This window comes from Ceratotherium simum, chromosome 25 (genome assembly GCF_057802395.1).
Source record: "Ceratotherium simum simum isolate JZ-2026a chromosome 25, ASM5780239v1, whole genome shotgun sequence".
NCBI lineage: Eukaryota > Metazoa > Chordata > Mammalia > Perissodactyla > Rhinocerotidae > Ceratotherium > Ceratotherium simum.
In genome coordinates, this window is record NC_141924.1 from 6907989 (window position 1) to 6935929 (window position 27941).

The 27941-nt window shown below is 56.9% G+C and overlaps 1 protein-coding gene across 2 annotated transcripts in view; it reads left to right on the forward strand.

Moving 5' to 3' along the window:
- Nucleotides 1-27941, forward strand: part of SCUBE1 (signal peptide, CUB domain and EGF like domain containing 1) — a 138783-nt gene that overhangs the window by 56907 nt on the left and 53935 nt on the right. Inside the window, exons 5-7 of one of the 2 annotated variants that reach the window (XM_087448781.1) lie at nucleotides 17675-17800; nucleotides 22145-22261; nucleotides 24809-24898. In XM_087448781.1, the coding sequence (XP_087304907.1) occupies nucleotides 17675-17800; nucleotides 22145-22261; nucleotides 24809-24898 (333 nt within the window). The remainder of the gene's footprint in view (nucleotides 1-17674; nucleotides 17801-22144; nucleotides 22262-24808; nucleotides 24899-27941) is intronic. The other variant, XM_087448782.1, reaches the window with a different exon arrangement.

The window sequence follows — 27941 nt, forward strand, 5'->3', positions numbered from 1 at the left end:
CTCGCTGAGAAGGTGACAGGAGGATGGCTGAAGGAAAAGGTGACAGGAAATGGCTGAGGGGGAGATGACAGGAGGATGAGGGGAAGGTGACCAGAGATGGCTGAGGAGAAGGTGACAGGAGGATGGCTGATGGGAAGGTGTCAAGAGGATGGCTGAGGGGAAAGGTGACAGAAGGTGGCTGAGGGGAAGGTGACAGGAGGATGGGTGATGGGGAGGGTGACAGGAAGATGAGGGGAAGGTGACAGGAGGATGGCTGAGGGAAAAGGTGACAAGAGGATGAAGGGAAGGTGACAGGAGGATTGCTGAGGGGAAGGTGACAGAAAGATGGCTGAGGGGAAGGTGACAGGAGAATGGCTCAGAGGAAGATGACAGGAGCATGGCTGAGGGGAAGGTGACAGGAAGATGGCTGAGGGGAAGGTGACAGGAGCATGGGTGAGAGGAAGATGACAGGAGCATGGCTGAGGGGAAGGTGACAGGAAGATGAGGGGAAGGAAGGTGACAGGAGGATGGCTGAAAGGAAGGTGACAGGAAAATGAGGGGAAGATGACAGGAGGATGGCTGAGGGGGAGAGTGACAAGAGGATGGCTGAGGTGGTGACAGGAGGATGGCTGAGGGAAAAGGTGACAAGAGGATGAGGGGAAAGTGACAGGAGAATGGCTAAGAGGAAGATGACAGGAGGATGGCTGATGGGAAGGTGATGGGAAGGTGACAGGAGAATGGCTGAGAGAAAGATGACAGGAGGATGGCTGAGGGGAAGGTGACAGGAAGATGGCTGAGGGGAAGGTGACAGGAAGATGAAGGGAAGGTGACAGGAGGATGGCTAGGGGGAAGGTGACAGGAGGATGGCTGATGGGAAGGTGACAGGAAGGTGACAGGGGATGGCTGAGGGGAAGGTGACAGGAGAATGGCTGAGAGAAAGATGACAGGAGGATGGCTGAGGGGAAGGTGACAGGAAGATGAAGGGAAGGTGACAGGAGGATGGCTAGGGGGAAGATGAGAGGCAGGGCAGGGAGGACTTTCTGCAGAGCCCTGTCTGCCTCAGGTTTACACTTCAGAGGGGCCTGTTATCTGCATCACATGTGTGTGGAATGTTTCGGTGGCGGTTGGCTCTGGACAAGGCGGGGCCTTGTTCTTTTTAGAATAAAGAACCCTGGAGGGGAGCCTAGAAGCTCAAAGCAGGACCAGTCAATCTCTACTTTTCATGAGGCTGAAAATATGGGCCTTGCTCAGCACCCTCGCTCAGTGTCCTGACTCACAGGTGTCCAGGAACAGCTTGTGAAAAGTGCAGGTGCCCACACTCTTTCGCCTGGTCAGCTGGCCCAGGCCTGAATCCTGCCTGGGGCCTGAGTAAATCACCAGAAATTGACTGGTATGAGGAAGACTCAGAAGTCTGGGGTTTCATCAGGGGTCAGGGGCTTGGGACACTAGAGTGGAGTTTCTGGTCTCCCTGCACATGTTCTGGGGGCTTGGGCGCAGCAGCGCTCTGCCATCGGTACTGCACTCAGTGACCATGTGATGAGGCTGGGCTCCTCCATCCCACTCAGTGGGCAGTGCTCAGAAGCCCACCTTTTGCCAGGGCAGGTCCTCCCAGAACCCACAGACTGCAGGGGAGGGAGGCAGGAAGTCAGGCAGACAGGCGCTGACTGGACAGTGTGTGGAGGGCTCCAGCACAGGGGTCCTGGGGCTGCGGGAGGTGGGAGAGTGCTCGCTAGCTCACTCACTCCCTCACTCACTCAGCAAAGAAGATTGCGTGCTTGCTGAGTGGTGGACTTCAAAGTACAGCGTTCCTTCCAGCCAGCACCCAGACTCCTGAGTGGGTGGAATAGAGGCCCTGCAGGTCACATGCATTCCAGTGAGCTACGCAAGAAGCCCTGAAGGGGGCCAAACACGCCTTGCCCTTGGAACCTGAGCCCCCTGCTCCAAGCCACGCCACCTCGGGGCTGGCTGGGGGGCTCTTTGGCGAAGGTCACTGAGGAGGTTTCAGGTGCAGATCCCTGGGGTTGGGTCAGGGCAGAGGGCCAGAGGTTGTCACCGCAGGAGCAGTCTCCAAGGCAGCTGCCCTCTCTGCCCCATGCCAGCCCTTGTCCTGGGCCCTTCCCCCACGCTCCCTCAGGCGGGTCCTTGACCTCCTCTGGACTTTGTCTTCCGTCCTGCTGCTCCTGCTCTCACTTGCCCTTGGCCTGCAAGCAGACTGGACACCGTCCTCCTCACCCTCAACTTAGCCAGCAGGTGTCCTCACTAGGCCTGTCCCCATTCAGGATCACTTTGACGCTCTCGACTACCCTGGAAGTACCGCGGGTGAGCACTGCCGTCCCCATCGCAGAAGGGAAAGCCCACCGAGCCGGGCCACACCGGGAGGCAGTACTCAGCACTGGGGGGCGGATTTCTGATGCCAAAGCCAGTTCCACCCCTCCTCCAGACTCAGATAACCAAGCCTGTGGACAGAGAGCCACAATCCCCCCGAGCAGCCACAGAAGGCTTAGGATCCTATCAGTGCACCTGGCTGGCAGCCTCCCGATGGCTTCCGGGCCTTGATTCCCACATCATGGGATCTGGGCCCGGACGTGACCTGAGGGGCCCCAGCATGGCTCTTGCAGGGCCAGGGACATCCGCTGCCCTATTCCAGGGCTTTCCGTCATTGGCTGGGTGTTGGGGCCCTTTGGGTGTGTGTGGCTGGGAACTTTCTGTTTTAAATGAGGGGAGATGGTGTGGCCACACCGGAGCATCCCACCCCACCCTCAGGGCTGCCCTCTGTGTTCTTTCGGCTGCTCCCTGGGGCAGACCAGCCAGGCTGGAGCGTGGGGGCAGGACTCGTGGTGTGCAGGTTCTCCTCCCGGCACCGCCCGCTTGCTGCACACCCGGTGGGCAGGAGAATAAATAGCTCTGGCATTTAGCGGGAAGATTTATGGTGCTGCTGGAGAAGTCCTATCCCGGCCCTGTGCAGTCCGGAACGGCCCTTGAGGCGGGGACAATAAATCCAGCCCATTATTTTTTATGAGCCTCTCACCCCATAAACAACTCCTTTGGCTGGTGAGCCCAGCTTCACGCCCTTCTCCCGGCCTGGCCTCCAGCCAGCCCAGCAGCCCTACCCGGGACCCCTGGTCCTTACTGCACGGATTTCCCCCACGCCACAGAACCCTCGGGCCTCCCAGAGTAGACACTGCAGGGCAGACGGTGAGCACCAGACCAAGAGGTAGCTGCCTCCCTTCTCGGCCACAAGTCCTGGGGTTTCTTACCTGTAAAATGGGGCAGACGCTAGTATCTTTCATTATAGGATTGTCCGTGAGGATTAGAATGAGATAATATATACACTCCATGTCCCCTAGTGGAGGGCCTGGTCTTGGGATCAGTAAAACTCTCAGCTGTCGCTGGGCATCACCATGTGCCAAGCACTGTGCCCAGATGTTGACACGGGTAAAGATCCTGAGAACAATCTGTCATGTAGCTGCTGTTATCCCCACTTTGCAAGTGAGAAAATGGAGGCTGAGAAGCAAAGAGGTGTGTCCATAGTGAGTAAGTAGCACAGTCAAGATTTGAACCCAGGTCTGACTGACTCCTAGGACCAAAGATACTGAATGAACAAACGGATGGAGGAGGCAGGAGCAGGGGTTGCAGTGCAGCCTGAGCCCCTTGTGGCACCAGGGCCCTGCCTCTCCACCCTCCTCCTGGGGCCGGGCTGCCACCCTTTCACTGAGTTAGTGCAGCAGCTGCCTCCCAGGTCTCCCTGTCCCGTCCGGCCTTCTCACGGCAGCCAGAACCACTGTTCTACCCAGTGCTCTCGCCTGTCCTTCCCCACTCGGGACCTTCCCCGGGCTCCTCTCCGTGCTGTCTGTGCACGTCATGAAGCAACCACAGCAAACTCTTGTCTCTCCCGCACCAGAACCTCTGCCTTCACTGCCTTCCAAGGCCTTCCGCAGTGCAGCTCTTCCCCAGTCCCTCCCCACCTGCCTTCTGTTCTCCCTGTGACCGAGGAGCTCTGTGACATGTGCCCTTTACCCATTATGGGCCTTGGCGTGTGCTGTTTCCCCCGCCTCGAATGCCATTCCCCATTCCCCTCACTTCCTGGAGAACGCTTCATCATCCTTCAAAACCCAGCTCACTTTCCCTTCATCTGTGAAGCCGTCTCTGACTCTTAGGCAGGCGCATCTTCCTCGCCACCGTGCACCACGTTGTTCCTGGTGGCTCAGCTCTCTCTTAGGGCTGGGTGTGCAAGCTCCTGAGAAGGGCATGGATCTAACGCGGGGCCGGGGACAGAGGAGACGCGCCGAGTGGATGTGAAAGGGGGTTGGCTTCCTCCCCTGAGGGAGAGAATGCCTGGATTGTGTGTGGAGAAATCCGTCCCTGTGCCAAGCAGCATGCGCAGCACCGGGAGGCCGGCCCGGGGCACTGTGGTTTGGCTGGTGCCACTGCTGCTGGTCGCGCCTGGGCTGCTCCCGCAGCTGCATTCAGCTGCAGGGCGGCCGTGGCCTCTCCGGCAGGCTAGCCCAAGCTTGTCAGAAGTTCCGAAACCTCTGGCTCCTGCCTCCGTGCCTCTGTGTGAGCCGATTCCTCTTCTGGAATACCTTTATTCCCTGCTGCCGTGAACCCTGACCTCATGTTCCCCAGGGCCCGTCACAGTGGCTGACCCAGTGTGTGCCCTCCCATTTGTTTACCGAGTGAAGTGACAACTCAGCAACCTGTTAGAGTTAGAATAAACAGCAGGGATCGGCGTAAGTTCCCAAAGGTGGTTGTACCTGCCCCTGACACGACCTCTTGGGAAAGGGAAAGGTACTCAGCATTTATTGAGTTCCTACTGTGTACCAAGCCCTTGGTACCCTTTAATCATCAAAGGACCCTGGATAGTAACAGCTGCCACCCCATTGTGCAAAGGAGAGAATGGAGGGGCGGGGAGGGCAGCAGCACAGCTGGTTTGGGCTGAGGCCGGGTCCGAGCCCAGGGGTTTGCTGCTGGGGAGCCCCTGCTCTTTCCCACGGTGCCTGGTGGACGGAGGGGAGAGGCACCGGTGTGGTGGTGGGGAGCTGCTCGTGTCCTCAATTCTTGTTGGCTTCTCCTCCAGGGTCCCCAAGGGCTGCTATGCGAACACTCACAGGGTGGCCACGTCAGCCCCTCCTGCCCCTGGGCTCCTTCTGTCCGGTCACCTGTCAGGAGGGAGAAACAGACTCGTTCCCTGGTCACGGCCAGGCTGTGGCCCAGAGCCTGTGTGAGTTGTCTCTCCCGCTATGGCTTCCTTTAGGGTCCCTGTGGAGGGAGGGATAGGGTTGCCAGATAAAATACAGGAAACTCGTTTAAATTTGGATTTCAGATAAACAACGAATCTTCTTTAAATATAAGTATGACCCGTGCAACTTTTGGGACATACTTATACTCAGGAAATACTTGTTGTTTGTCTGAAATCCACATTTAACTGGGCATCCTGTGTTTTATTTGCTAAATATGGCAGCCCTGGGGAGGGAAGGTCCGCTCCAGCCTCCCAGGCCTGAGCGGAGTTGACGCTCAGGACTCCCCAGTCCTCTGGTCCTGGCAGCCGGAGCCTCAGGGATGCTTGACGTGCTCGTGGTGACGCCTAGTGATCAGCTGGGGAACTTCAGGAGGCAGGGAGAGGAAGGAGGGTTAGCCCTGGGAGGGGCGGAGGAGGCAGGGCCAGGCGAGGAGCGGCTCTGAAGGGACGGGTACTGGAGAGTCAGCCAGTGAGGGTGGTGGGGGTGTCGCAGGCCAGCCTGTGCTGAGCACCACCTGAGTCTTGAGCCTGAGCTGGAGCCATCACCTCTTCACTGCCCTTTAATGAACTTGCAAAAGAGGGTTTTAGTCTCCCACTTCACAGAGGAGGAAACTGAGCAAGTCCTGAGGCCACACCTTAGAACTGGCAGGATTGGGGGCGCGAAGCAGAGCTGGTGAAACCAGGTCCGCCCCACTCAGTGATGCTGACCCTCCTGCGGCACTCGGCAGCTCTGCAAACGTTTATCCACGTGTGTCTGCACAGACCACTGCATGGTCCTCACAGCTGTCAGACAGGCTCCCTCCCATCTCAAGGAGGCAGCTTTCCAGGGCTCTCAGGGCCAGGACTGGTCAAGGCACCGGGGGTAAGAGGCTGAAGGAGGCTGGTGTCCATCCCTGCTTTCCGAGAAGGCATGCCCAGCCCAGCCCCTCTGCTCTTACCTGGGAGGCCAGGAGCCAGCCAGCCTCAGCTCTCATCCATCCATCCGTCTGTCTGTCTACACCATGCCTGCCTACCCAGTGAGCAGCCGTGGCAATGGACTTGGTCTCAGCTGAAAATCCACCTGTGAGGGGGTGGGCGCCCCGGGTGGCTCTGCTCGCAGCCTCAGCGCAGGGCCTGCACAGGTGGTGCTTAGCAAAGCTTTATAGAATGAGTGAGTGAATGAATGGGTGAGCTTCAATGCCAGTTGACAGCCCCCGAATGAGGGCAGCAGTGCCTCATGTACCATCTCCTGTTGTGACAGGAAGAATGCTGAGCTTGAGAGCCAGGGCATTGGGAGTCAGAAGGTTATGTGTGACCTGTGCTGACTCCACATGAGTCAGGGTGGTCACTGTCCTGTGGGCTTCAGCCTCCTCAGTGGAAAAGGAGAGGCTCATCTAGATGCTCTCCAAGGTCCTTTCCAATTCTAGCTTTCCAGAAAACCAGTCCATTCTGGCTGTTGGCTTGCATGTAAACTCAAAGCAGGATGGCTTCTCTCAGAGCCCTGCCCCATGTCCATAACCAGTGTGCTGTTGACCAGCCGCCCCACAGGGCTGGACCGTGGTCTGGCCACTGTGAGAGCAGAGCGGGATCAAAGGCACAGCAAGGAGCGGCTGGTCCTGTGGAAAGGCCCACTGTATGGGAGACCTACCTAAATATTCGTGGAAAGAATCAGCAAGTAGGCAGGTGAGCAGATGAATATGGAAGGCACTGGGAGTCAAATCACACGAGGTTCAGACTTTGGTGGCTGGACCAGCTGGGCGGCGAGTGCTGAGAGATGGTGAAGGTCACACTCAGCAGGGCCAGTCCTCCTGGGCCCTGGCAGGGGGCCGCTGAGCGGAAAGGATGGGGTGGGGGTGGGTAGAGGGCCTAGGAGTTGGGGGTGGGGGACAGTGAGGAGAAGTTCAGGCTGACAGGGCTGTAAGACACTGGCAAGGACAGGGAGTGGAGCAGAGTCCCCTTGAGGGCCACCGAGGCCACTGAGTGGGCACTGCGGCTGGTGGGGTGTGAGGTGAGCATTTGGCCAAGGGGCTGGGACCCCTTTGGGCCTGCTGTTGGAGTGGCCACTCGGAGTTTGGGTCCCTGCTCCTCCACAGAAGTCGGGAGACCACTCTCTGAGCCTCAGCATCGTCACCCGTCAGGTGGGCCTGCTAATGCTACCTGGCACTCAGAGTCGTGGAAATGTTCCATTAGGGGTGCTTGCTAAGAGCCTGGCATGGGGCCTGGCACTGAGGCGCTCTGGCTAAGTGGAAGCCCACAGTCTTAATCACTCCCATTTCCCAGGGGGGGCTGCCTCTAGTGATGCAGCCAGGGGTGGGCTGGGCTCATGGTCAGCTGGGGGTCTAATCTGGGGCAGCAGGCTGCTGGTGCTCTGGCCAGGCCTGGAATTGCCCAAGAGGATGTAATTTCGGGGGTGCAGGATGGGAAACAGAGCCCTGTATGTCTGCTAAAGCCCAAGGCTCATAATGAGAGGCCCTCGGAGCACCATCCAGGCACAGGTGCTGTTAGAGTGTAATTAGGGGATCGAGGTGGAGCCAGACGGGCGGGCAGGTGGCAGCCAGGCCTGGGCCTGCAGCCAGACGCACTCCAGTTGCCTGAGTGTTGGCCCCTGGTCTGATGCAGAGTCCAAAGCCCAGAGCAGCTGAGCCCAGGCCCCTCATCAGCATGGTTGGATTCAGCGAACATGTCTTCGGCCTTCACTCAGGGCTAGGCGCTGTGCAGGGCATGGGGGTGCGGGCAAAGAAGTGACTCAAGGGTGGGCCCTGCCCCCTCGAGGAGCCCCCAGTCTGGTGGGAGAGACAATGCAGACCCAGCAGTTACAGTTAGTATGGTGGTGCTATGAGAGGGGGGAGTGCAGGGGGCTGTGGAGGCCCAGGCCAGGCCCCTAATGCAGCCTAGGGACTTAGGGGGAGGGTGGAAACAAGGAGGGCTTCCTAGAAGAGGTGACACCCAAACAGAGTCTCAAATAACTAGTCAGAAGTTGCCATTCACAGGAGGGAGGGAGTGCGTCCCTGGCAGAAGGAACTACATTCCCAAAGACACCAAGGTGAGAAAGGACAAGGCTGTGCAGGTGACAGCAGAGAGTCCCTGTTACCTAGGGCCCTGCAGGCCTCAGTGTTCTCATCTGTTAGTGGGGAAAATACCAGCCATAACAGCCCTGCTGGGTTCCTGAGGAGAATTAGTGTGATAACATATCTAAAGCACGTGGAACAGCTTGACACAACTGTTCTAGGAAGATGTGCGTGGCTGTTGTCATCGTCGCCTCTCCCACAGGCCCCTCCTGCCACTGTTCCTGTGCCTTCCCCTGAGTCAGGACCTTCCTGATGTTCCTGCAGCCCCTGTCCAAGCATCAGGAGCCCATGTTTGTCTTTCCCTGCCTGGAGTCTAGGTTGGGGAAGGCAGCAGCCTTGTCCCACCACCACCTGGGCTCCAGCCTTGTTCTGGGCTCCGCAGTTTCTATTGATGAGGTGGAAGGGGAGGGAAGCCCTTCCTCCCCAGTGCGGGGAGGCGGAGCAAGGTAATTGTTCTTTTCTCCCTGCTCTGCAGTTCCCAGCTTGCCTTCCCTTCCATGTATTTAAGAGACATGGATTTGAAAATGATGTTATTGATGTAGTCGCCATAGCAACGACCCTTGGGAGGCACACATTCCGGCTTTGTTATCCTGGGCTGGGGCGACAAGAAAGGCCCGGCTCCTGAGTACGAACAGATTGCGCCCACCTCCTGCTGCCCTGCTTTAGGTGCATCGGTGAACTTTGCTTTGCTGGAGACACCACGTGCACACTGGTCTGGGGCAGGCAGATTCTGCCGTCGTTTACCTCTGCACGATCTAGTGGAGTATCCAAAAATGATAGAAGGCCTTGGGAAATATAGACCCTGGGGGGGAAGGACTGCTGGGGCCTGTCACAGAAGGCAAGAATCTGGGGAGGGGGCCCATCGGGAGGAAGTGCTGGGCACCTGGGAGAGGAAGGTGTGGCCCAGGGCCTGGCGGTGCGTGAGCACAGTGTGGCCCTGGCAGGTCTCCCCTCTCCCACCCTGGTCTAGCCTCCGTGTGCTTGATTGTTAAATGGACATGGCAACAGCCACTTCTCAGGCTTATGGTGAAGGTTAAAGTAGATGAGAGGGTAGTCAGAGCCCAAGCCCCTACATCATGTCTTCTGGAAAACTCAGAGAAAGAGGCTGTTAAAAGTGTCCCAAATCTAGGCTCCTTCCCCCCTTTCAGGGTGATAGCAACAGCCTCCCACTTCTGGCCTGCAATCTTGCCCCTGCAGGCCGCCTTCCATGCAGCATCCATATAAGTGCATCACTGCCTGATTTACAGCCTTTCTGTGGCTCCCCTGCCCAGGATGAGGTCCTGCGAGTCCTCGCCTGCACCCGTAGCAGCTCCCTGGCCCGAGGAAGGGAGTGCACGTTGAGGGAGCACCTGGGAGGCAGGTCCTGCGACTACCCCCTTTTACATAGGTGGGACCCAAGGCTGAGAGAGGTGAAGCGATTGCCCAAGGTCACGCAACAAGTGGCAGAGTCCAAATTTGGACCTGGCAATGTGGCAGCAAAGCGTCTGTCTCCTCATTGCTCCCCGCCCCATGCTGGGCACCAAGGAGACACTCGGTCCGAGTTTGTAGATTGTAATTGGATTTGGATGGGTTGGATCAAATTAGATTCAACCTGGCAGGCAACCTGGCCTCACTGGCACTGGGCCCCTAAAGACCAGGATTTCTGGGAACAACTCTGAAATTATATCTCACTTCCCCTCAAGGAGGGGAGATAAACAGGGCTTTCTGCTGAACTCTGAGCTGTGGTTGCTCCCCGGTATGGAGACAGGGAGCTGGGCTGAAGGAGAGGCAGCGCCTGGCCCGGGGGCAGCTCTCTTGTTGTATGGCCCCCAAGAGCAGATGTGGTACAGGGCAGGAGGCCACAGGAGGACAGAGTTGGAGGCAGGGCCCTTCAGTTCCACCAGCTCGCAGAAGCCTGCTCTGTGCCTGGCCCTGGGCTCAGCCCTGCTCTGGAGGAGCCTGTGGGCCTGCAGCAGTGGAGACGGTCTGCCAGCGGAGCTGACCAGAGTGGGCCTGGCTGCCTCAGAGGATCTGGGATGGGGCCAGGGGTGCTTCCTGGGCCTCAGCAGAGGGGGTGGAGGAGCAGACCCTAAAGTCCTTTCCAGTGTGGAGCCCAGGACCGTTATCCTGGAGCAGAAGTGCACACTGAGCACCCCACATACCCCAGGATTCACCCTTCCGCCTTGAAACCTTCCCTCGGCCCTGCGGCCCTTGGCAGTAGCTCACTGCCCTCAGGACGGCCCTCCTGGGAGAGGGCAGAGAGGGCATGACATCCCCTCTACCCTTGAGGCTCTGAGGCACAGAGGAAGCCACGCCAAGCCCCAGGTGGTGGGGCAGGTACCCTGTCACTTGCCCGGACCTGCGCCACCCTAGTCCCTGAGCCACCATGACCTCATCCGTAAGGTGAGGAGTTGGAGTAGGCCATCCTGAAGCTCATAACCGGGAGCCTGCCAGAGGGGGTGGAGCAAAGCTCTCCTTTGTGTTAAGTGAGGGGCAGAGAACTATCGCAAGAGTGACTGCAGGACTTCTCAGAGCCTTTAAAGTGCGTTGTGAAGTCCCTGCATCAGGATCCCTCAGGCTCTGTGTTTCATAGAACACACAACAGGGAATGCCACAGCAGTGCTTTCAAAATTCTCCCTCCCTCTCGCCTTGCCCCCCATGGGGTTAATCTGTCCTGAGCTAGGAGAGCCTTCCTTTCTCTCTTCTCTTCCTCCTCCCTCCCTCTTTCTTCTTCCACCCGTCCCTCTCTCCCTCACTCTTGTTCTTCTCTTTCTTTCTTTCTTTCAGCCCGTTTGCTGATTCCTAACCCTGTGCCAGGCCCTCTGCTGGGTACTTATGATACAGAAAAGAATACAGCTCAGGTCTCCCTTCAGGTTACCCATGGTTGGCAGGGGAGACAGGCTCAGCAGCTATCCGCATTTAACACAAGGCAGAATAAAGCAGGAGCAGAGGAGAAATGCTTTGATAACAATGCTGTCTTAGGAATCTACTCTGTGTCACACACATGACATAGTTATCTCATATAGCAAACCTCGGAGGTAAAGATCATGAGACCCCATTTCCCAGCTGAGAAAACAGACCCAGAGAAGAAGGCATTCAACCAGAGGCTCAGGTATAATGAGGGAAGGTTCCAGCCCCCGCCCAACCCCCTTTGTGAGTGGCAGTCTTCCTCAGGGTGCCTAGGTGGTGGTGAGCAGGTGGCTGGGCCATCTTATGGGCCTGGGAGCTGGCCTCTCCCTCTGGTGGCTTTACATTCACTCCCTCAGCAAGATGTCCTGAGCATCTGCTATGTGCAGCCAGAGTTCCAGGTGCCGGGACACAGCAGTGAACAAGACACGTTCCCTGCCTCAAGCGACTAGCGCGGGGAGACACACACGGGAGGACATACAGAGCCCCCGCCCCCACCACAGCAGCACTTTGCCAGCTGGAGGGAAGAGCACAGAGAGCCAGGAGGCTTGGTCTGAGGGTCAGAGCTTGAGCTGCACAGGAAGGATGAAGGCATCAGTCGGCCAGAGGAGGGGCACCTTTCAGGCTGAGCCCAGAGAAGGTGAGTTTGTAGAGGAGGCTCCACTCGGCGCTGTCCTGAGGCTGGTCTCATAGGCTGATCCTTTCCCTCTCCCCTTGCTTGAGAGGCCGCCAGAGCGACCTTGCTCAGCTGAGGGCTGCCGCCTTTCGCAGAGCAGCTGCCATGGCCCTGGGCCTCTCTGGTGCCTCCAGCCTGGCGGGAGGGCCAGCAGTGGCTGCAGGTGATAGGGTCGGAGACCCAGGCAGTTGTAAGACACAGCAGCTTGGGGACCTCTCGCTGTTTGGAAAGGCTAGAGGGGTGGCGCATGCAGTCCGAGTCGAGGCCGTGTGCGAGCTCGATGGTTCTGCAGGTGAGCTGAGGCTCCGCCCTCACACTCATGGCCTTCCAGTGACAGCTGGGGGAAGGTTAGAGAGGAGCCAGGACTGTGTGCTTTATTGATGGGCTACCCCTAGGGCTTCACAGAGGAGGTGGCATTGGAATTAGCCTTGAATTTTAATAGGCTTTTCATTCTGAGGACCATCAATAGTAAAGGCACCATTTGTTACACTAACTCTGTGCCGAGTTCCTAGTTCTGTTCACCTCAGGAGATGCTTGCTGACAATCAGCCATCTGGGTCCCACAAGTGTAGCACAGTGTTCCCAGGGTGGGAGAGCCACGGCTGGGAGCCCACAGCCCGGGTACCAGTCCTGCCATATGATGGGGGCCTCCTTTTCCCCGCCTGTAAGATGGATGGACAAGATGGACTGCAAGGATTCGTCCTGCCCTGACCACCTGTGGTTCTGCCAGCCACAAAGCCTGCAGAAGCCAGTGCCGCCCCGGGTGCGGGGGAAGGTATTGCAGACCGCGTGTCTGCAGCTGGCAAGGAGCTGAATTATCAGCACAGAGGAAACTGCATTCCCCCAGCCCTCCCTACAACTGCAGCCTGGGCAGTTGTAGCCATCTTTGGAGTGGTTGCCAGGGTCATTTTAAAATGTGATGGCAATGCCCTAATGACCAACCATCTTAGGGTGACAGTACCTCCAGAAGCGCTCAGGCTGAGCGACTCTAGTCTCACTCTGGCCTTCCACACAGGGGTGAGCATGTGAGTCTCCCTGTTGGTGGCTGCTGTTCCCAGCTGCCCATTCCACATCAGCCTATCCCCCAGGACAGTGGCTGCTCAGGTATGAGACCCCAGACCTCTGCTCCAGACCTTCATGGGAGGAGGGGCAAGGTTTCATTCCACTTCCCCTCCCTCCACTACAGAGGCACGAAGTGTCCCCCTCCCAGTCAGGAACCTGTATTGGACAGTGAGGCCACTGAGAAGGCTCAGAGCTCAGCCTGAGTCACACAGAGAGCAGAGAGGAGCAACATAGCCACCCCATCAGTGCTGGGGGCAAGGGGAACATGAGCATCCAGAGGCCCTTGGGGCTGGGTTATCAAGGAAGGCTTCCTGGAGGAGGCACACAGTGGCATTCAGCCATACAGAGCAAGGCAGACCCTCTGGAGCATCACCACCAGTCCCCCGCCCCCTGCAGCATCCAGTCTGCAGCAGGCGCAGCCGACAGAGACACCCCCTCATCCTAGTGGAGGCAAGAGGTGACGAGTGCCTGGAGAGTCGGGGGTCGTGGCTTCAGACCCACCTGCACCCCCAGGGGTTCAAACAGTATAGACAAAAATCCGTATCCACCTCCCCATTTTCCTCTGCAAGGACTCTCCTCTCAGCTGACTCTCCCCTTGTTTTGGAAAATGTAGTTTTTAATGAAAAATATATTAATGTTGACATGTGATAAGGTTTTAATTTCTATTTTTAAATTAATTAATATAAATTTCCCTGTTTGTAAATATTAATAGCTATAGCACATAAGCACATACAGAAGCTCTTTGGGCTCCTCTGTGATTGTTAGGAATGTAAAGAGGCCCTGCAGCCCACCTGCCAATGACCCCGGCCACCCCTTCCCTCCGCTGGAGAGAAAGAGGGGCTCTGGGGGCAACTGGGCGAGAAACCAAGTGCTTCGGAGCCTGTGTGGATCTTGAGCGAGGAGGACAAATCACATGCCCACGGCTCAGGTCTTGAGGGGGAAGACGGAGGCCTCGCCCTCCTCTCCCACGGTTGTTCAGGGGACTAAAGTAGAGACCTTTGAGACTGGCTGATCACAGGTGGGGACTCGGGGCCACCTTCCCAGCTCCAGGGCTTCACTGCTTAGTGCCATTCAACTAGATTACTCCCCCAAATTATCCTTTGCGAGCAAAACAACAAGGACGACTTGGCTCGTTATTAAAGTCTAGATTCTCAAAAAGAAAGATCACCTGATGGCAAGTCCATCATATGGGAGAAAACTGATTTCTAAAGCTTAATACTCTGTCTAGTGTCCAAGGTTCAGGGCTGCATCAGCTCCCCGGTGACAATTTATGGTTGGTGATGATTAGCAGGGCTTCTCGTAAGTTGTGATTCTCTGGCTGGGAATGGAAATTCAATCTCCCTTTCTTCAGCACATATAAGCCTGAGCTTTAATAGGGGGCCTTGGGCTCTTCCCAGCTTAGGAAGAAAGCACAGATCTCCTTGATCAGCATCAATTTCCTGAACCAGCGGCGGCACAGCCCTGGGAAATTAACATGGGGTGGTGGCGAGGGGGAGACACGGGGAGTATAACCCAAGAGTCAGGAAGCTTTGTGGAAGTGGTGGAGTTTGGGAGAGGCCCAGGATTTTGTTTATGGAAGACAGGAGAAGCAAGGGGTGGATGGGGCACTTCTAGGGGGATGCTCAGCGGGCAGTGTGGGATTGCGGGCCCACGGACTACGTGTAGGAGGTGGTGGGAGGTGAAGCTGGGAAGAAGCTGGAACACCAACTCCTTGGCTGTTTGTGGGCAGCAGGGAGCCACGAGAACCATATGAGCAGTGAGGGGTGACCCTGGACTCAGCCCATCATTGACAATAGCCATTGATGAGGTCAGAGAGGCTGCTTGGTGGCCGCTGCTCACTGGCCAAACCCTCGCCAGGGCAGGAGTCTCTCAGACCTGCTGAGAGATCCAATATGTCAGTGGCCCGAGGGAGTCCCTCTACTGAAAGCAGGGCTGCCCGGCCTAGCCAGGGCCCTGTGAGGAACCACACTTTCTCCAGATCTGCAAGAGAAGGCACCGGCCTTCAGAAGTCAGTGCCCCCATAGAAAGATTTGGTCTCAGTTATTAAATAGCTACCATATCTGGCACTTTCCTGTCCGGGAGGCAGAGATTATCATTCCCATTCTATAGATGAGGCTCATGAAGTAAAGCAGTTTTCTCCAAGACACGCAGCTAGTAAGGAGGCCAGACTTATGCCCAGGCCAGGGCTGGCTCATACGGGCTCACGGCAGCCAGTTGTACACATTACACATTCTTCCAGCTCCATCTCAGTGACGTCTCCCTGGTCGCTTGAAATCAGCCATGGTTGGAGCATTTACACCACAGAAATTGGGAAATGCTGCAAATCAGCCTCCCTCCAACGCCATCCCCCCACCCCCGCCATTTGTTGAACATCTCTCAGCATGCTGTGTCTTTCTCCCACGCTGCTCTGCCAGTCACGCATGCGTAGTGTCTTGGAATTTAGCGAGAGGAAAGAGTTGGCCTTCCCATGAGAACTTGCAGCTTCCTGTGAGGAGCCATGGCATTGAGCTCTTCGCTGCTTCAGCTGTCGGTTAGTTGGTCGTATGCCACGTCACTCTAGCAATTTGGGTGGAATAAGTGAGAAAATCAAGGTGAAGGAGGAATAAGAGTAGTAAAACCAAGTGAAACCGAGGGTCAGGCTGCTGAGGAAAGTGCAGTCTTCATTCATTTCCATTTGTTGTTCTTTAACTTCAGACTTTTTTTTTTTCTTTATTGAAGCTGCCAGGGTGTTTGTGTTTTTAAATATGTCAGTTCTCAGTTGCCCCATGCTCATGCTTAAAGGGGACGGGGTCAAGATTGAGCTAGTCCTCACCTTGAACAGGAGGCCAGTGAGCGACCTGGGGAAGGAGGCTGCCTGTGTGTCCCCGTCTGTGGGGTTCCTTCTCTCTGTCCAAGGCCTGCTCCTCGCAGTGGGACATGGAAGTCAGGTCTCGGGGCCGATGCGGGCAGACAGCAGCTCTTCCTTTCATCTGCCTTTAGCCTCTTGATGGACTTGTGACCTACAACCTCTCACTTGACCCCTGACCTCATAAATTCTGGAAACTCCTCACAAATCACCAGGAAGATAAACATCGGCTGGGGTCAACTGAAGGGGGTCCCAGCCATTCCAGGCAGTCAGAGAGGGGAGGTCAAGCCTTCAGGGGGAGAGAGGGATGTCCCGGAAACTGTGCTGACTGAGGAGAGGGGCTGAGTGGCCCACCCAGGGGACCCTTGTTCTCCCCGATCACACCACGCCCTCAGATGTGTTTCAGCATAATTCTTGGTGCTCACTAACTGGGCGGGGTGTGGAGGCCAGGCCTCTAGGGACTCCAGGCTAATGGTCCATAGTCCCTGCCCTTGAAACCCATGGGCAGCTCAGCTCTGCACTCAGCGAGGCCTTGGGTGGAGGAGGGGGCAGGGGTTTGTAGTCCACAGCTCTGGTTCAAGTCCTCGTGGTGCCTCTCAGTGCACCATGGGCCCTTGGGCAGGTGTCTCTGAAGGGGGTGCTTGCCTTCACAGGGAACGAGGGACCCCAGAACATGCACAGGGTGTTGTGACTGCCCGGGGTTGGGAGCCGCAACGGAGACTCTGGGAACCTGGGAGGAGAGGAGACAGGGCATCCGACTGGCCTTGAGAGGGACAGGGCTTCTGATCCTGGCCAGGAGGACAAGCTGGAAGGGCCTGCCGGGCAGGTCCCACATGGGCGAGGCTCCAGATGAAAAAGCCTCACTGCGCTAGAGGGTGGGGGCGCTGTAGCAGGCAGTGGGGTGGCCCAGCCCTGGCACCCTGTGGCCATCTCCTCTTTCTAAAGCCTCCCAACCAGCAGTGAGGCCAGTCGCTGACTGCCCTTTTAAGATGAGGCCTCGGAGAAAAAGGTGCAGGTTTGCAAACATTTTTGCTTTAAAAAGTAGCACCTGCCAACCAGCAGGAATCTCAGGCTAAGACCAGGAACACAGTAACGTGTGTGCTCCGTGAGCGCCGTGGGGCGCCTGTGCTGGGGTGCGTGGGTGGAGCTGGAGGCCAGCGCCAGGTCCTGCAGGGCTCTGCCTGTGGGGACGAGGATTCTGGGAGTCCTGGGGAGCACTGCAATGACCGTGTACATGCTGAGACCTCCCTGGCGGCAGGAGGTGGTGTGCAGTTTAGGGCCTGGCCGTGGGGCTGGCGAGGAGCCTCTGCTGCCTTGAGGTCCAGTGGACCAGCGTGGCAGCCTCTGGCTTGTGCAGAAACACTGTGACAGAGGTGGTTAGGTGGGACTGACAGTGCCCCGGCTGTGACGACTGGAGGCGGGCCAGGGCACGTGAGCTCAGGGCTGCAGCCCACCCACCCAGCACTCTGGCCCATCAGCACTCCTCTCTGGGCCCAGCCAGCAATGAAAGTCTCTGCCTGCCTCACAGGGCACGGGGCATCCCTGTGCAAACTGAAAATCGTTTTCAGTGCCACCCAGGCCTGCTTTAGTGGGGAAACTGTCTAGAGCTCTGGTCTAAAAGCGTTTCCGTAGACCAGACCCCATAATCTGACAGGACAGGAGCGTTTCCTCCGTGGGTCCCGCAGGGTCATTTACAGCATGGCTCTCAGACTGAAGCCCAGCTCTAGCCCTGGGCGCTGTGTCCTTGGGCTCTCCCTGGGGGAACTCCATCTGCACGGCAAGGTGCACACCCGTGCATGTGTGCAGTACCTGTGCCAACAGCAGCCCAAGAACACACCATTGGAGGGTGATGTTTCATTAGCCATCTCTTTTCAGCCTGAAATTTTCTCTCTCCGTCTCTCCCCGGTTCCCAACCTCTCTCTTGTCTGTCTCTCTTCCCAGAGGGTATGAACTGCATGAACAAAGACCATGGCTGTGCCCACATCTGCCGGGAGACGCCCAAAGGTGGGGTGGCCTGTGACTGCAGGCCCGGCTTTGACCTTGCCCAAAACCAGAAGGACTGCACACGTAGGTAGATGGAGGCAAAGGGGTCCGACACCCCCACGCGTCTCCTGCCATTGCTTTGTGGGGGGCTGTCCAGTCTACTGGACGTTGGCCGGGGAGGGCTCTCAGCCTCTCGGGGTGGAGAGAAGGGCAGGGCCCCTGAGGGAGCCTGGAGAGGCACGAGGAACAGGGGCTGTCAAACCCAGACTTGGGGGTTCCCTCACCTAGCATAACACCACTGATGGACACAGCCCCAGAGCGGCTGTATCTTATGTAGGGCCCCTACATATGATAGCCCCACCAGTGCTTATTGTAACCCCTTCCTTCCCCCGACCCCAGAGACGCATTGGCCCTGAGCTCAAGCTCTCTAGTGGGAATGCAGGGACTATGGGTTTCTCGATGGGCCAGGGCAGCCCTTGGTAAGAGGATGGTATAAAGAAGAAAAGGAGCTTGGTTCTGGGGCACCCCAGCCTGGGCTGTGCTGACTTTATTGCCAGGATCAAAGATCAGAACTCTCAGTCTGCCCCTACAAGGCTCACCGTAAATGGTGATATCCTGGAAGATCTGGGTTGAATGAGGCCTCTGGCCAAAGATACCACCTTAGGACCCGCTTGGAGGTCAGCCTGCAGGGCTCAAGTGTAATGCACCTCTTAACGTGGTCACCCAGCTCGCCAGGAGGAGTGGGAACCAGCAAACCAAGTAGGACAGGGCTGAACACACTCAGCTAGTCCTCCAAAGCTTCAGACCCAGTGCAGCCTCCCAACAGCTGTGTAGGGAGATGGAGGGATGTGGCCTCTACCCAGTGCAGCTGGGACACCCAGATCGATGTAATGCTTGCCCTGTGTCTGCAAAGAGCTGAGGGAGGCTGGTGTGAGTACTGCCTATCACTGTCAGAGACAAGTGCTTCATAGCAGGCCCACTTTCTGATGCAGAAAAATGGTTTGGAGGAGTCCGATTCCAACTCTCAATAGAGAAAGCGGTCCCAGCCCAGCTATTGAGATGGGAGACTGAGGCTGACCAGCTCTCATAAGGAAAACTGCCTTCCTTCCCATCCTTCATTCGCCGGAGAAAGCTGGCTGTTGTTGGTCTATCTCCCGTAGTCATTGTGGTTCAGTTGTGCTCAGCTCCCCTTGGGCACCTTGCCACACCTTTCCCAGCTCATGCTCCCCTCAAACTGTCTCCAAGGCCTTGGGGGCCCACATGCATCAGACACAGTCCCTGTCTCCAAGGAGCCCATGCTGCAACCCCACTCGTGATCTGTCCGTTCCCCAAAGTGAAGACGCTTCCTTCTGCCCAGATGTGGTCCAGGATGGAAACCAGCCTTCCTCTTTGTTCCTGGTCTTTCCTCTGGGACAGCAAAGGTAAACATGTATGCTGTCACCAAAGGCAGGACCAAACAGGGACAGTTGACTGGGAAATGCTCAGCTCCAGCCCCAGGACTCCAGCCAGGCCCTCTTCTCCTCTATGCCTGCTATGAAGCACTTGTCTCTGACAGTTTGACGATGCCTTGAGCTGCAGAGAAACCTTCTGCCACCTGGCAGCTTTCAGAATGGAAGGTGAATAACCCCAGCTTTCCCAGTCCTCCCTGTTGGGGAGCTTCCTCAGGACAAAGGCCAAGGGCAAGCATGTGTGGAGTGGGCAGGCTTGTTGACAGGCTCGGCTGGCAGGAAGGCACACCCCTTCAGTCAGACCGGCTGACGCCCGCTCTGGCCAAGCCCTGAGCTAGGTGCTGGGGGAGAGCTGCAAGCCGTGGGAAGAGGCTGGACTGACTGACTCGCTACCTGATTCCTTAATGCCATCTTGGACAAGTGCTACAAGGGGACAGTTTGCTCAGAGAGCATCTCCTGAGGGGCCGACGTGGTCTGAGAGGTCAGGAGCAGGCAGCGCTCCGTGAGCGGCCGACTCCCCCTCCCCCACCCCGACAGCGAAGAGCTAAGCCGGGACGTTTGCTGGTGTAAGAAACAGCAGCCCCACCCTCCTCGCTAGGTGGCTGGGCAGTGCCCAGGTGTGTGGAGAGTCTGGTACCAATCTTGGGCCAAGGAGTGAGTGACTGCCCTGCAGCGCTCCTGTGAAGGGGCTGCACAGATGGCTGTCTGGCCAGTCAGCTCTGGTTCCTTCTGTATGGTCAGTGGGCAGGGGGTGAGTGTAACATTAGCTCTGAGACTTTCACTCTAGCCCTTGATAGCACTGGAGGTCCAGGAAATTCTGGATCTGGAGTTGGGTTGGGAGCTAAGGCCTGGCCTCGCCAGCCTTCCTGGACCAGCGGGGCCACAGGAGCTCTGCACCAAACTCTCTGATCCCCCCCAGGGCCCAGGACCTAGCCCAGGGTCAGAGGAGGTTTTCTCCATCCTTCTCCTGGTCTTCCGAGAGCTCAGGGCTCAGGTATTTATTTCTGTGTACAACCTGTAGGCTCTCCAGGAGCTCATGTACTTGGTCTTTGGGGGGCTGTGGGATGCACAAACACCTCTGTGGAGGGACTAAAGGACCCTTAGCATGGCCCTCCCTCGAGTTGCCCCAGACAGGCCTTTGTCCTCAGAGTCACTTGCAAGGCACAGCCCAGTCCTGGAGCCCAGAGCTTGGAAGAACTATCTGCGGTATTCTCACTGCCTGCTCACCAGCTCCATCCCTGCCCACTCTGAAATGGGGCTTTTCTCAGTCTGGAAAGGCACGTGATGTCCAGCCCACAGTGGGGCTCTGCCTGGGTCTCTCCCCTCACCTGAGATCCATGTGAAGCGGCAGCCCCCTGGGACTCTTGGCTTCCCTGGGGCCCTTCCATTTCAGAGATGAGAATGTGACTCCAGTCTGCCGGGCTCCCAAGAATGCTAAGAGAAGAGATGCTTCTGTGGAGAAGGGGCCGAGGGCTTTGTGCCCGAAGCCCCAGTTGCGTTTCTTGAAGGAGTTCTCCAGGTCCTTGAAATTTCACCCTGGATGTTCAGTCCCTCCTTCGGATGGTCGTTAGCTCCTGCAGAAGAGGCCACCGGTTAGAGCCTGTGGTTGCTGAGGACGGCGTCTGGGACACTGAGCAGGACCATTCTCTTTGTGTCCTTCCTCCTCAGCTGGTGGGGAGACTGCATGTGTCCGGGCTGATGGGGCCACCGTCACTCCGGGCAGTGCCCCTGGAGGGGAAAGGAGAAGTACCTGGGAAATGCAGCTGCAGGCTCAGTTCTGAAATGCTCAGAGCCCTTCACTAGGGAGTTGCCACCGAGTGACTTCCCTCTGGTAGAAGCCCTGCTCGTGGGTCAGCTGCTGGAGCGTCATTATTCAGACTCTGCCAGTTCGGAATTCTCAGCCCCTCTGACCGTGGTTGCTCTGAGATTTATTTTTACATATTTGATCATCATTAGAGTTTTGCCAAGCAAATTAAGACAGTAGATAGAATCCCGGACAAAGGCTAAGTTATCCAAGAGGACCCCCTGTCTGTGAGGCCGTGGTGCACCACTTGCGTACAGATGACAGGCTCTCTTAGAGCAGGGCTGCAGGATCCCCTCCCACAGAGATCTTGGATCTCCCTTAGTGACATCCCTCACCCTGGAAAGTGATGATGGTGTCTTTTCTTTTAAATAAACTTGAACTTATCATTTTTTCTACTTCAGACTGGCTCCTTTTTGTTCAGCCCTAATTCAGCCGACCCAGGTTGCTGATGCTGTGAAACATCTTAAGGTTCTGGGCTGACAGGCGCCAGCTCGTCCAGGCCGTAGGCATCGCCAACTTTGTAACATGTTGAAATAAAAGGTCATTTTCAAAACTGCTCCTCAGATGACATTAATTTGCATAAGTTCTGTCTGTTTGGACATCACCTTGGGAAGATTAGGGCTTTGAGGGCATAGAGTTTGAGATGGCAGCTGGGGCTTGGAGAGAATGGACATCTGTAGGGACATCCTTCCTTACACCGCAAGACATCGGCAGAGGAAAGAAAGCTCTGCAACAACTGAGGAAATGAGGGTCCCCTCTCACCACGGGCTCCCCCACCACCACTTGCTCAGTATACCGGGTGTTAACAGACATTTGCCCATCGAAACAGGCTCTTTTAAAGTGTCTTTTGCAATCTAGGAAGGATAAAATTGTCTAGCGTATCCCTTTCTCCAGCTAACACCGTCCGAGTGTGTCAGCTGTGTGCCAGCTGTGTTCGAAGCCCAGATGACCCGAAGTCCACTCTCTGTCCCACCCCAGGTCACCTCTAGGGAATGAGCAGTTCCATCCAAGACCTCGAGGGGCTGAAGTCCCGGGAAATGTGTGTCTAGTCACTAACTATCTTGTGCCCTCACTTCCCTCCCCCGTCCCTTACAAGAAACAGCCAACACTGATAAACTAATCATTTTTGTTGTCATTCTGTTTATACACACGTATGTACACTTTGGGCCTAACTAGTAACCTGTAACTATGGAAACGGAGGCTGCCAGCACAGCTGTGAGGACACGGACACGGGCCCCACGTGTGGCTGCCACCAGAAGTACGCCCTCCACTCGGACGGTCGGACCTGCATTGGTAAGTCGGTGCCCTTGCTGCGCACTAGCACCCTCGCGCCACCTGCCCGTTGGGTGCACCATGTGGCCTTGACGCCAGCCACACCCCTCCGTGTCCCGGTTTCCAAGAAGGAAGCTTCAGGGAAACAGAATGGGAACGCCCCATGGTACTGATGGGGCTGGAGGGCGTCCCCGGGGAAGCTTTCTCTGGAGACTTACTTGGGATCGTTCAGCCACCAGGACCAAGCGCCCCTGCGTTGTGTCACTGCGGGTTTTCTGCGGGTCCTCGTCCTCGGCGGTGTAGGCGGTGGCGGGGAGGGAGTTATGTGTGCCTAAGGAGGGCGGCCTCTGTTCCTGAAGCACAGGTATTTCCTCCCCTAATGTGGAGACACAGTCAGATTCCTTTACCCTACCCAGCCTCGTGACCTGCGCTGCCCACAGCAGTCTGGAAAACCGGGAGGCTTTAAGTCTCCGTTGTCTAGAACACCGGGGGAGATGGGATGCTGTGGATCCTGGGTGGGTCTGGGTGTTTACTGCTTTCCCTTCCCGAGCTCCTGGGACCCTCAGCAGATTTCCTCTCCTGCCTGGAGTCCCTTCCACTCAGCGATGCCCCTCCCGTCGCCTCGCCTGTTACGTGGAGTCTCCATTTGAGCCTCGGTCATCGCCTTCCTCCTGGTCCTTGTTTCCAAGGGGAGGCTGGACTGTTTGTGATTACCTCATGTATAAGCACAAGGAGGTTCTTTCCCCACTCAAATATCACTGCAAATTTTTTAACTGAGAAAAAGAGGAAGTTCGCAGTTGGTGCCCAGAGTTCATCCTCTTCTTTCTCTTCAGCGCTGGCAAACTTTAGAAACCCACAGGTCAGTGATCATGTTTATTTTTAAAAAAGGCCCCATTTCTTCTTATCAACTCGGAAGATATTTCTTGAGGGATTTTCAAGCAAGCGAGCAAAGCCATGAAGCCCAGAGTTTGCTGTCGCATTCTGTCCCCTGTGACTCTGCTCCCTCGTACCCGGGAGTCAGGCAGAGGCGCCGGGCGGGGCCCCAGCGGTCCCCTCCTGGTCCCGGGCTGTCATCCCAGCTGCTGCCTGCCTGGTTCTCCCTTCCTCTGTGTGGTCTCTCCTCTCAGACAGCCGTTTTTGGTTTCATTTTACCTCATTCTTCCTGCTTTTCTGGTGATGGTCCCTGATTGCCTGTCTTGTCTGATAACTGACGTTCATTAATTATTTTCAGAGCCAAAAGGCAAACCAAACAACCAAAAAAAAAAAAAAATTCAAAGCAAAACCCGGTCTCAGACCAGTGTCTCTATTGCAGCCTGATCCCATCTAGAACCTCCTGTCCCGCCTCTCTCCCTGTCTCCGCTGTCCTGCGGGGGGCTCTCCCGGGCCCCCCGGCCCCCTCCTGTCTCGTCTGCTGGGGTCCGCCTCAGTGTTTGCGTCTGCAGTGGGGCCGCATCTGCCGGCTGCGGACCAGCGCAAACAGCTGCTGGGCCAGACACACACCCAGCCTCGTCTAACACATCTTGTCTTTGTCGACCCGACTCATCCTTCCTTATTTTTTTATCTTTTAGTGTCTGCTGCATGTGAAGGTCCCTGCTTGGATCTACTTTCTAATGTAACTTTCCTCCCCCATTCCCTCCCCTCCCCTTAGAAATCCTTTTCCAGACCCAGCTCCTGGGCTGTGGCTCCCTGCTGGCCAGGAGAGCCTTTCATCTGACTTTGCTCACTGCTCCTCAGGCTCCACACATCGCCCACTGAGCAAAGATACGCAAACCGGCTAACCTAACGTGCTCCTCCACGGGAAGCATCTTGGCGTAGCTTCGTGCCGAGTGCCCAGAATGTCCCCTGGCCCGCCTGGCCGTCTCTCTCCGCACGCTCCCGAAAAGACTGACCCCTCTTTGCAACCCCTCGTTGAGCACTTGAATGTCTAGCTCTAGTTCTCTATAGACAAGCAGGCAACCAGCGCTGCCCAAATCGATCCCGTGGTTTTTCTGTGTCTGTTCGATTGGATCCACTGTTGTGTGTGTGCTTTTGTTCCTTCGTATGTTTTGTTCTCGATTTTGCATGAGTGTTTGACACACTGTCACGCCGTTGAGACAGGGCGTCTGCTGTCCAAGCGCATCCATCACCGGACCTCGCAGCCCTGTCCCCTTGTCCTGTGCCTTGTCCTGTGCCTGCCTCTCCAGCCTGAGCCGGGGGTATCTGTAATCACTTGTGTCTTCCTGAGCACCAAGGTGGGGCTGTCTGCTTCTACGGCCCTCGGCAGATGGGTCCACTCTGACCCCAGCCCCCTCCTCTGTTTGCTTGCAGATGGACCCTGTGTCCCATCTGTGTCCTTTTGTGGTCATCCCCTTTTCTGCACCCCCTCCCGCCCTGCTGCCTCTTTGCTCTGCCCTGAACATGCCCACCTTGGAGGTTCCTGGGATTAGCCCCTTGGCGAGGACACCGCGCTGGCCCAGCATGCTGTGTTGGCTTTGTGTGCGCCACGCCGAGAGGCTGACTGTCTTGGGCCGCGGGAAGTGGGCTCTCATTAACCACCGGCTCCGTGTTTGTCCCTTACTTGTGTTTTAGAGAAGGATGAGGCTGCAATTGAGCGCTCTCAGTTCAATGCCACGTCAGTAGCTGATGTGGACAAGCGGGTGAAACGGCGGCTACTCATGGGTAACACTTTTCTTCCACTTCCTTTGTTGTACTTGCACCTTTGTTCGTGTGTGTGTGTGCGGTATGTGCTGGTTGTGGGGCGTCTGAGTGTGTGCATGCTGGTGTGTCAGGCTGTGAGTGTGTGCTGGCCTGTGGGGTATGTCTGTATGTCTGTGTGCGTGCCCACGTGTGTGCAGTCACGGGTGCCATGTGTGAGTGTCCAGATGTGAACTCACCTTTTCCTTTTTAAAGTTTTTACCCTTCATCAAACACGTGTGTTTCTTTGTTTGTGTGTTTGTAGCAGAGAACCAGAGCCGTGTCAGGTGGCCTCTGCGTGTTGCTGTAAGCCTCCTCCACTTGCAGTAACGCCCACACTGGCAGTCAGGGCCCCGGGATCAGCAAAGCCACACTGAGACACAGAAGCAAAGAAGGGCTTTAGCGTAGGCCGGGAATGCAGGCAGCACAGTCCTTACCCGTCTGCTCGCCTAGGAGAGAAGCCACATCCAGGGAAAAGAGGCACATATAGCTCCAGGGCTGGGGGATCTCAGGGGCGTCCATTCCCTCTGCTCACTCTAAGTTGAAATCTGCTACCCAGAGAGGCAGAGACTGGTTAAGGTCATCTAGCATGCCCAGGGAAAAGCAGGACTCATTCAGCCCCTTCTGGCCCCCAGGCTCCCCAACTCCGTGAATGACCCCGGCCTGAGCTCACTGGGCTGGGAGCTTTGGCCCACTTTTCCATGGTTCCCCCTCAGGCACCCGCTTGTCTTGAGGGGTCCATGTGAGGTTGGCTGTGCTCTGAGCACTGCTCCCGAGCTGGATCCAGACTCTAGGGAGGCTCGCCCGGAAACACCTGGTGCTGCTCAGGGGGCTCGGGAGGCCTGCTGGTGTGGCTGATCCTGGGCAGTGTGGGGGGAAAGGAAGGAGGAGGAGAAAGTGTCTGTTCTGCACCTGCACTCAGGCTCAGAAAAGCAGGTGTGCCTCCTCTCTCATTTATTCTTCTGTCCCTCAGTCAGGTCCATAGTTCTGGGGTTGCCGGCCCCTGGGTGGCACCAGCTGCCCGGGCCTCTGGAGCACAGCTGTAGGGTCGCCTGGGAAGGTCACGACCTTCTTTGTGGCACTCTGATAGCTCACACCAGCCTTGGGAGCTGAGGGGCCAGACAGTGAGTCTCCCGCATCTCAGAGGAGGAAAGTGGGGCTCATTGATGTGCCCTGGCTTGCCTGAGGTGACACAATACCCTGCATAGCTGAGCTTAGCCCAGAGGGCGTGGTCACGTGTGCCGTCTTAAGTGTCGGGGTCACAGGACCATGGAGGTCAGAGCCTGAAGGTCCCAGAGAGGTCACCTAGTTTCGTGGTCCTCACGTGGACCTCAAAGGGGCCCCAGCATCTAGAGGAGGGTGGGCTAAGTGGGGCCTTGAGAGGGATGTGGCCTTGCGTGCTGGGGAGTAGGGTTGAGGCCCGCCCTTCCCAGTGGGATTGTGAAGAGCAAAGGAGTCACGGGCTGGCTGACGGTGCTCTGTGAACCCTCTAGTCCACGCTGGACCAGACAGACGTAGCCCTGTTTCTCAGATGAGAACACTAAGGGCCAGAGAGGCAAGAGGATTCACTCTGGTCACACAGGCAGACAGGACAAGCTCAGGCTGGAAGGCCGCTCTCCCAAGTTCTCTGGACAAGGCTGTCTCATTGACTTCGGCCGTCTGGGTTGGCCTGGGAGGGCTAGAAATGGCTGAGGGGTGAGCCTGGAAGCCCCAGCAAGCAGGCATGTCCACTCCCCTCTAGGAAAGTGTGAGTCAGCACTGTGCACTTTCTGGAAAGGTGGCTGGAGGTGGGGAGTGGGAACCTAAGAGTTACCGGTGCTCGGAGGCCACAGTGAGGCCCAAGAGGGCCCAGGCCCCTCGGCCTCGCTTACTAGGAGAGGTAGGCACTGCTGCCTGAGGCCAGAGCTGCAGAGCAGGGCAGGACCAGGAACTGGATGGTGGCCGAAGAGGGCTGAACTGAGTTGGCATCAGGCAGGTGGGTGGCAGAGGGGTGCGTAGGTGGAGAGAAGGGCCGCTGCACTTGCTTTTCCTCATTCCAGTTGGTGGGTAATAGCCCAGAGCCAGATCCTGGCGTGGGGCTGGGAGGTGAGGAAGGAGGATCAGAGAATACAAGTACCCTCACCCCAGGTTTGGGAGGGCAAGTTGAGGGGCTGGATGAGGAGACTCTGTGCCAGGCATCGGGAGGGCCAAGGATGAGGGTGATGTGTGGCCCCCTGCACTCCCACCTTTCTGATTATAGAAATCCCCCACCCCACCCCCTTAGAGCCTGTCCTGCCCCACAGACAGAGGAGACCTCTCCTCCTCTGGTCGCCCTACAGTGCTTACAACAAGCAGACAAGGGCCAACAGCCAAGGCCCCACGCCCAGAACTTGGTAACCATCCTCAGAGGCTTCCGTGAAAGGCACTATCTAGAGCACAGGGAGCCCTTCCTCAGGAGCTCATCATTCTTAATACTTGTCTCCTCTGAGAGCAGCCCATGTGGTACAGACAGGATCCTACTGGACTTCAAGCCCTAACCAGTAGCCTCCAGTGAGGCATGGCTTCTCCCAGGCTGTATTAATAGAGGCAAGGAATGGAGAATGAAGGAGGTGACCGTCCCCATTCTGCCCTGTGCTGGTCAGAGCACACCTGGAGCACCACATTCAGAGCCCCACCCACCCACCCCCACCCCGCCCCGCACAGAGAGAGCGGCCTACATGGTGAGGGGAATCAGTTGGGTCAACATCGTTGGCCTGTGGGAGGGAGCACAGGCAGTTTATACCAGTGGATCCTGGGACTGGTGGGCCGCTTGAGCCCTGTTTTGGGTCCTGAGAGGGGCCGGGGGTAGATCAGGCAGAGGGGGAAGGGCCTTGTTCCTCGGCCCCAGAGCAGAAGAGGAAGGTGAGACACTGGAGTTCCACAGCAAGGTCAGACCCTGGGCTGCCCTGCTCCAGAGTCTGTGCCCTTGGCACTGCGCTGGCCAGCTCCCTGTGAGAGGCCGGAGATGAGTGACTATTGTGAGAGGAGGCTGGGCGGCCAGAATGCCCGG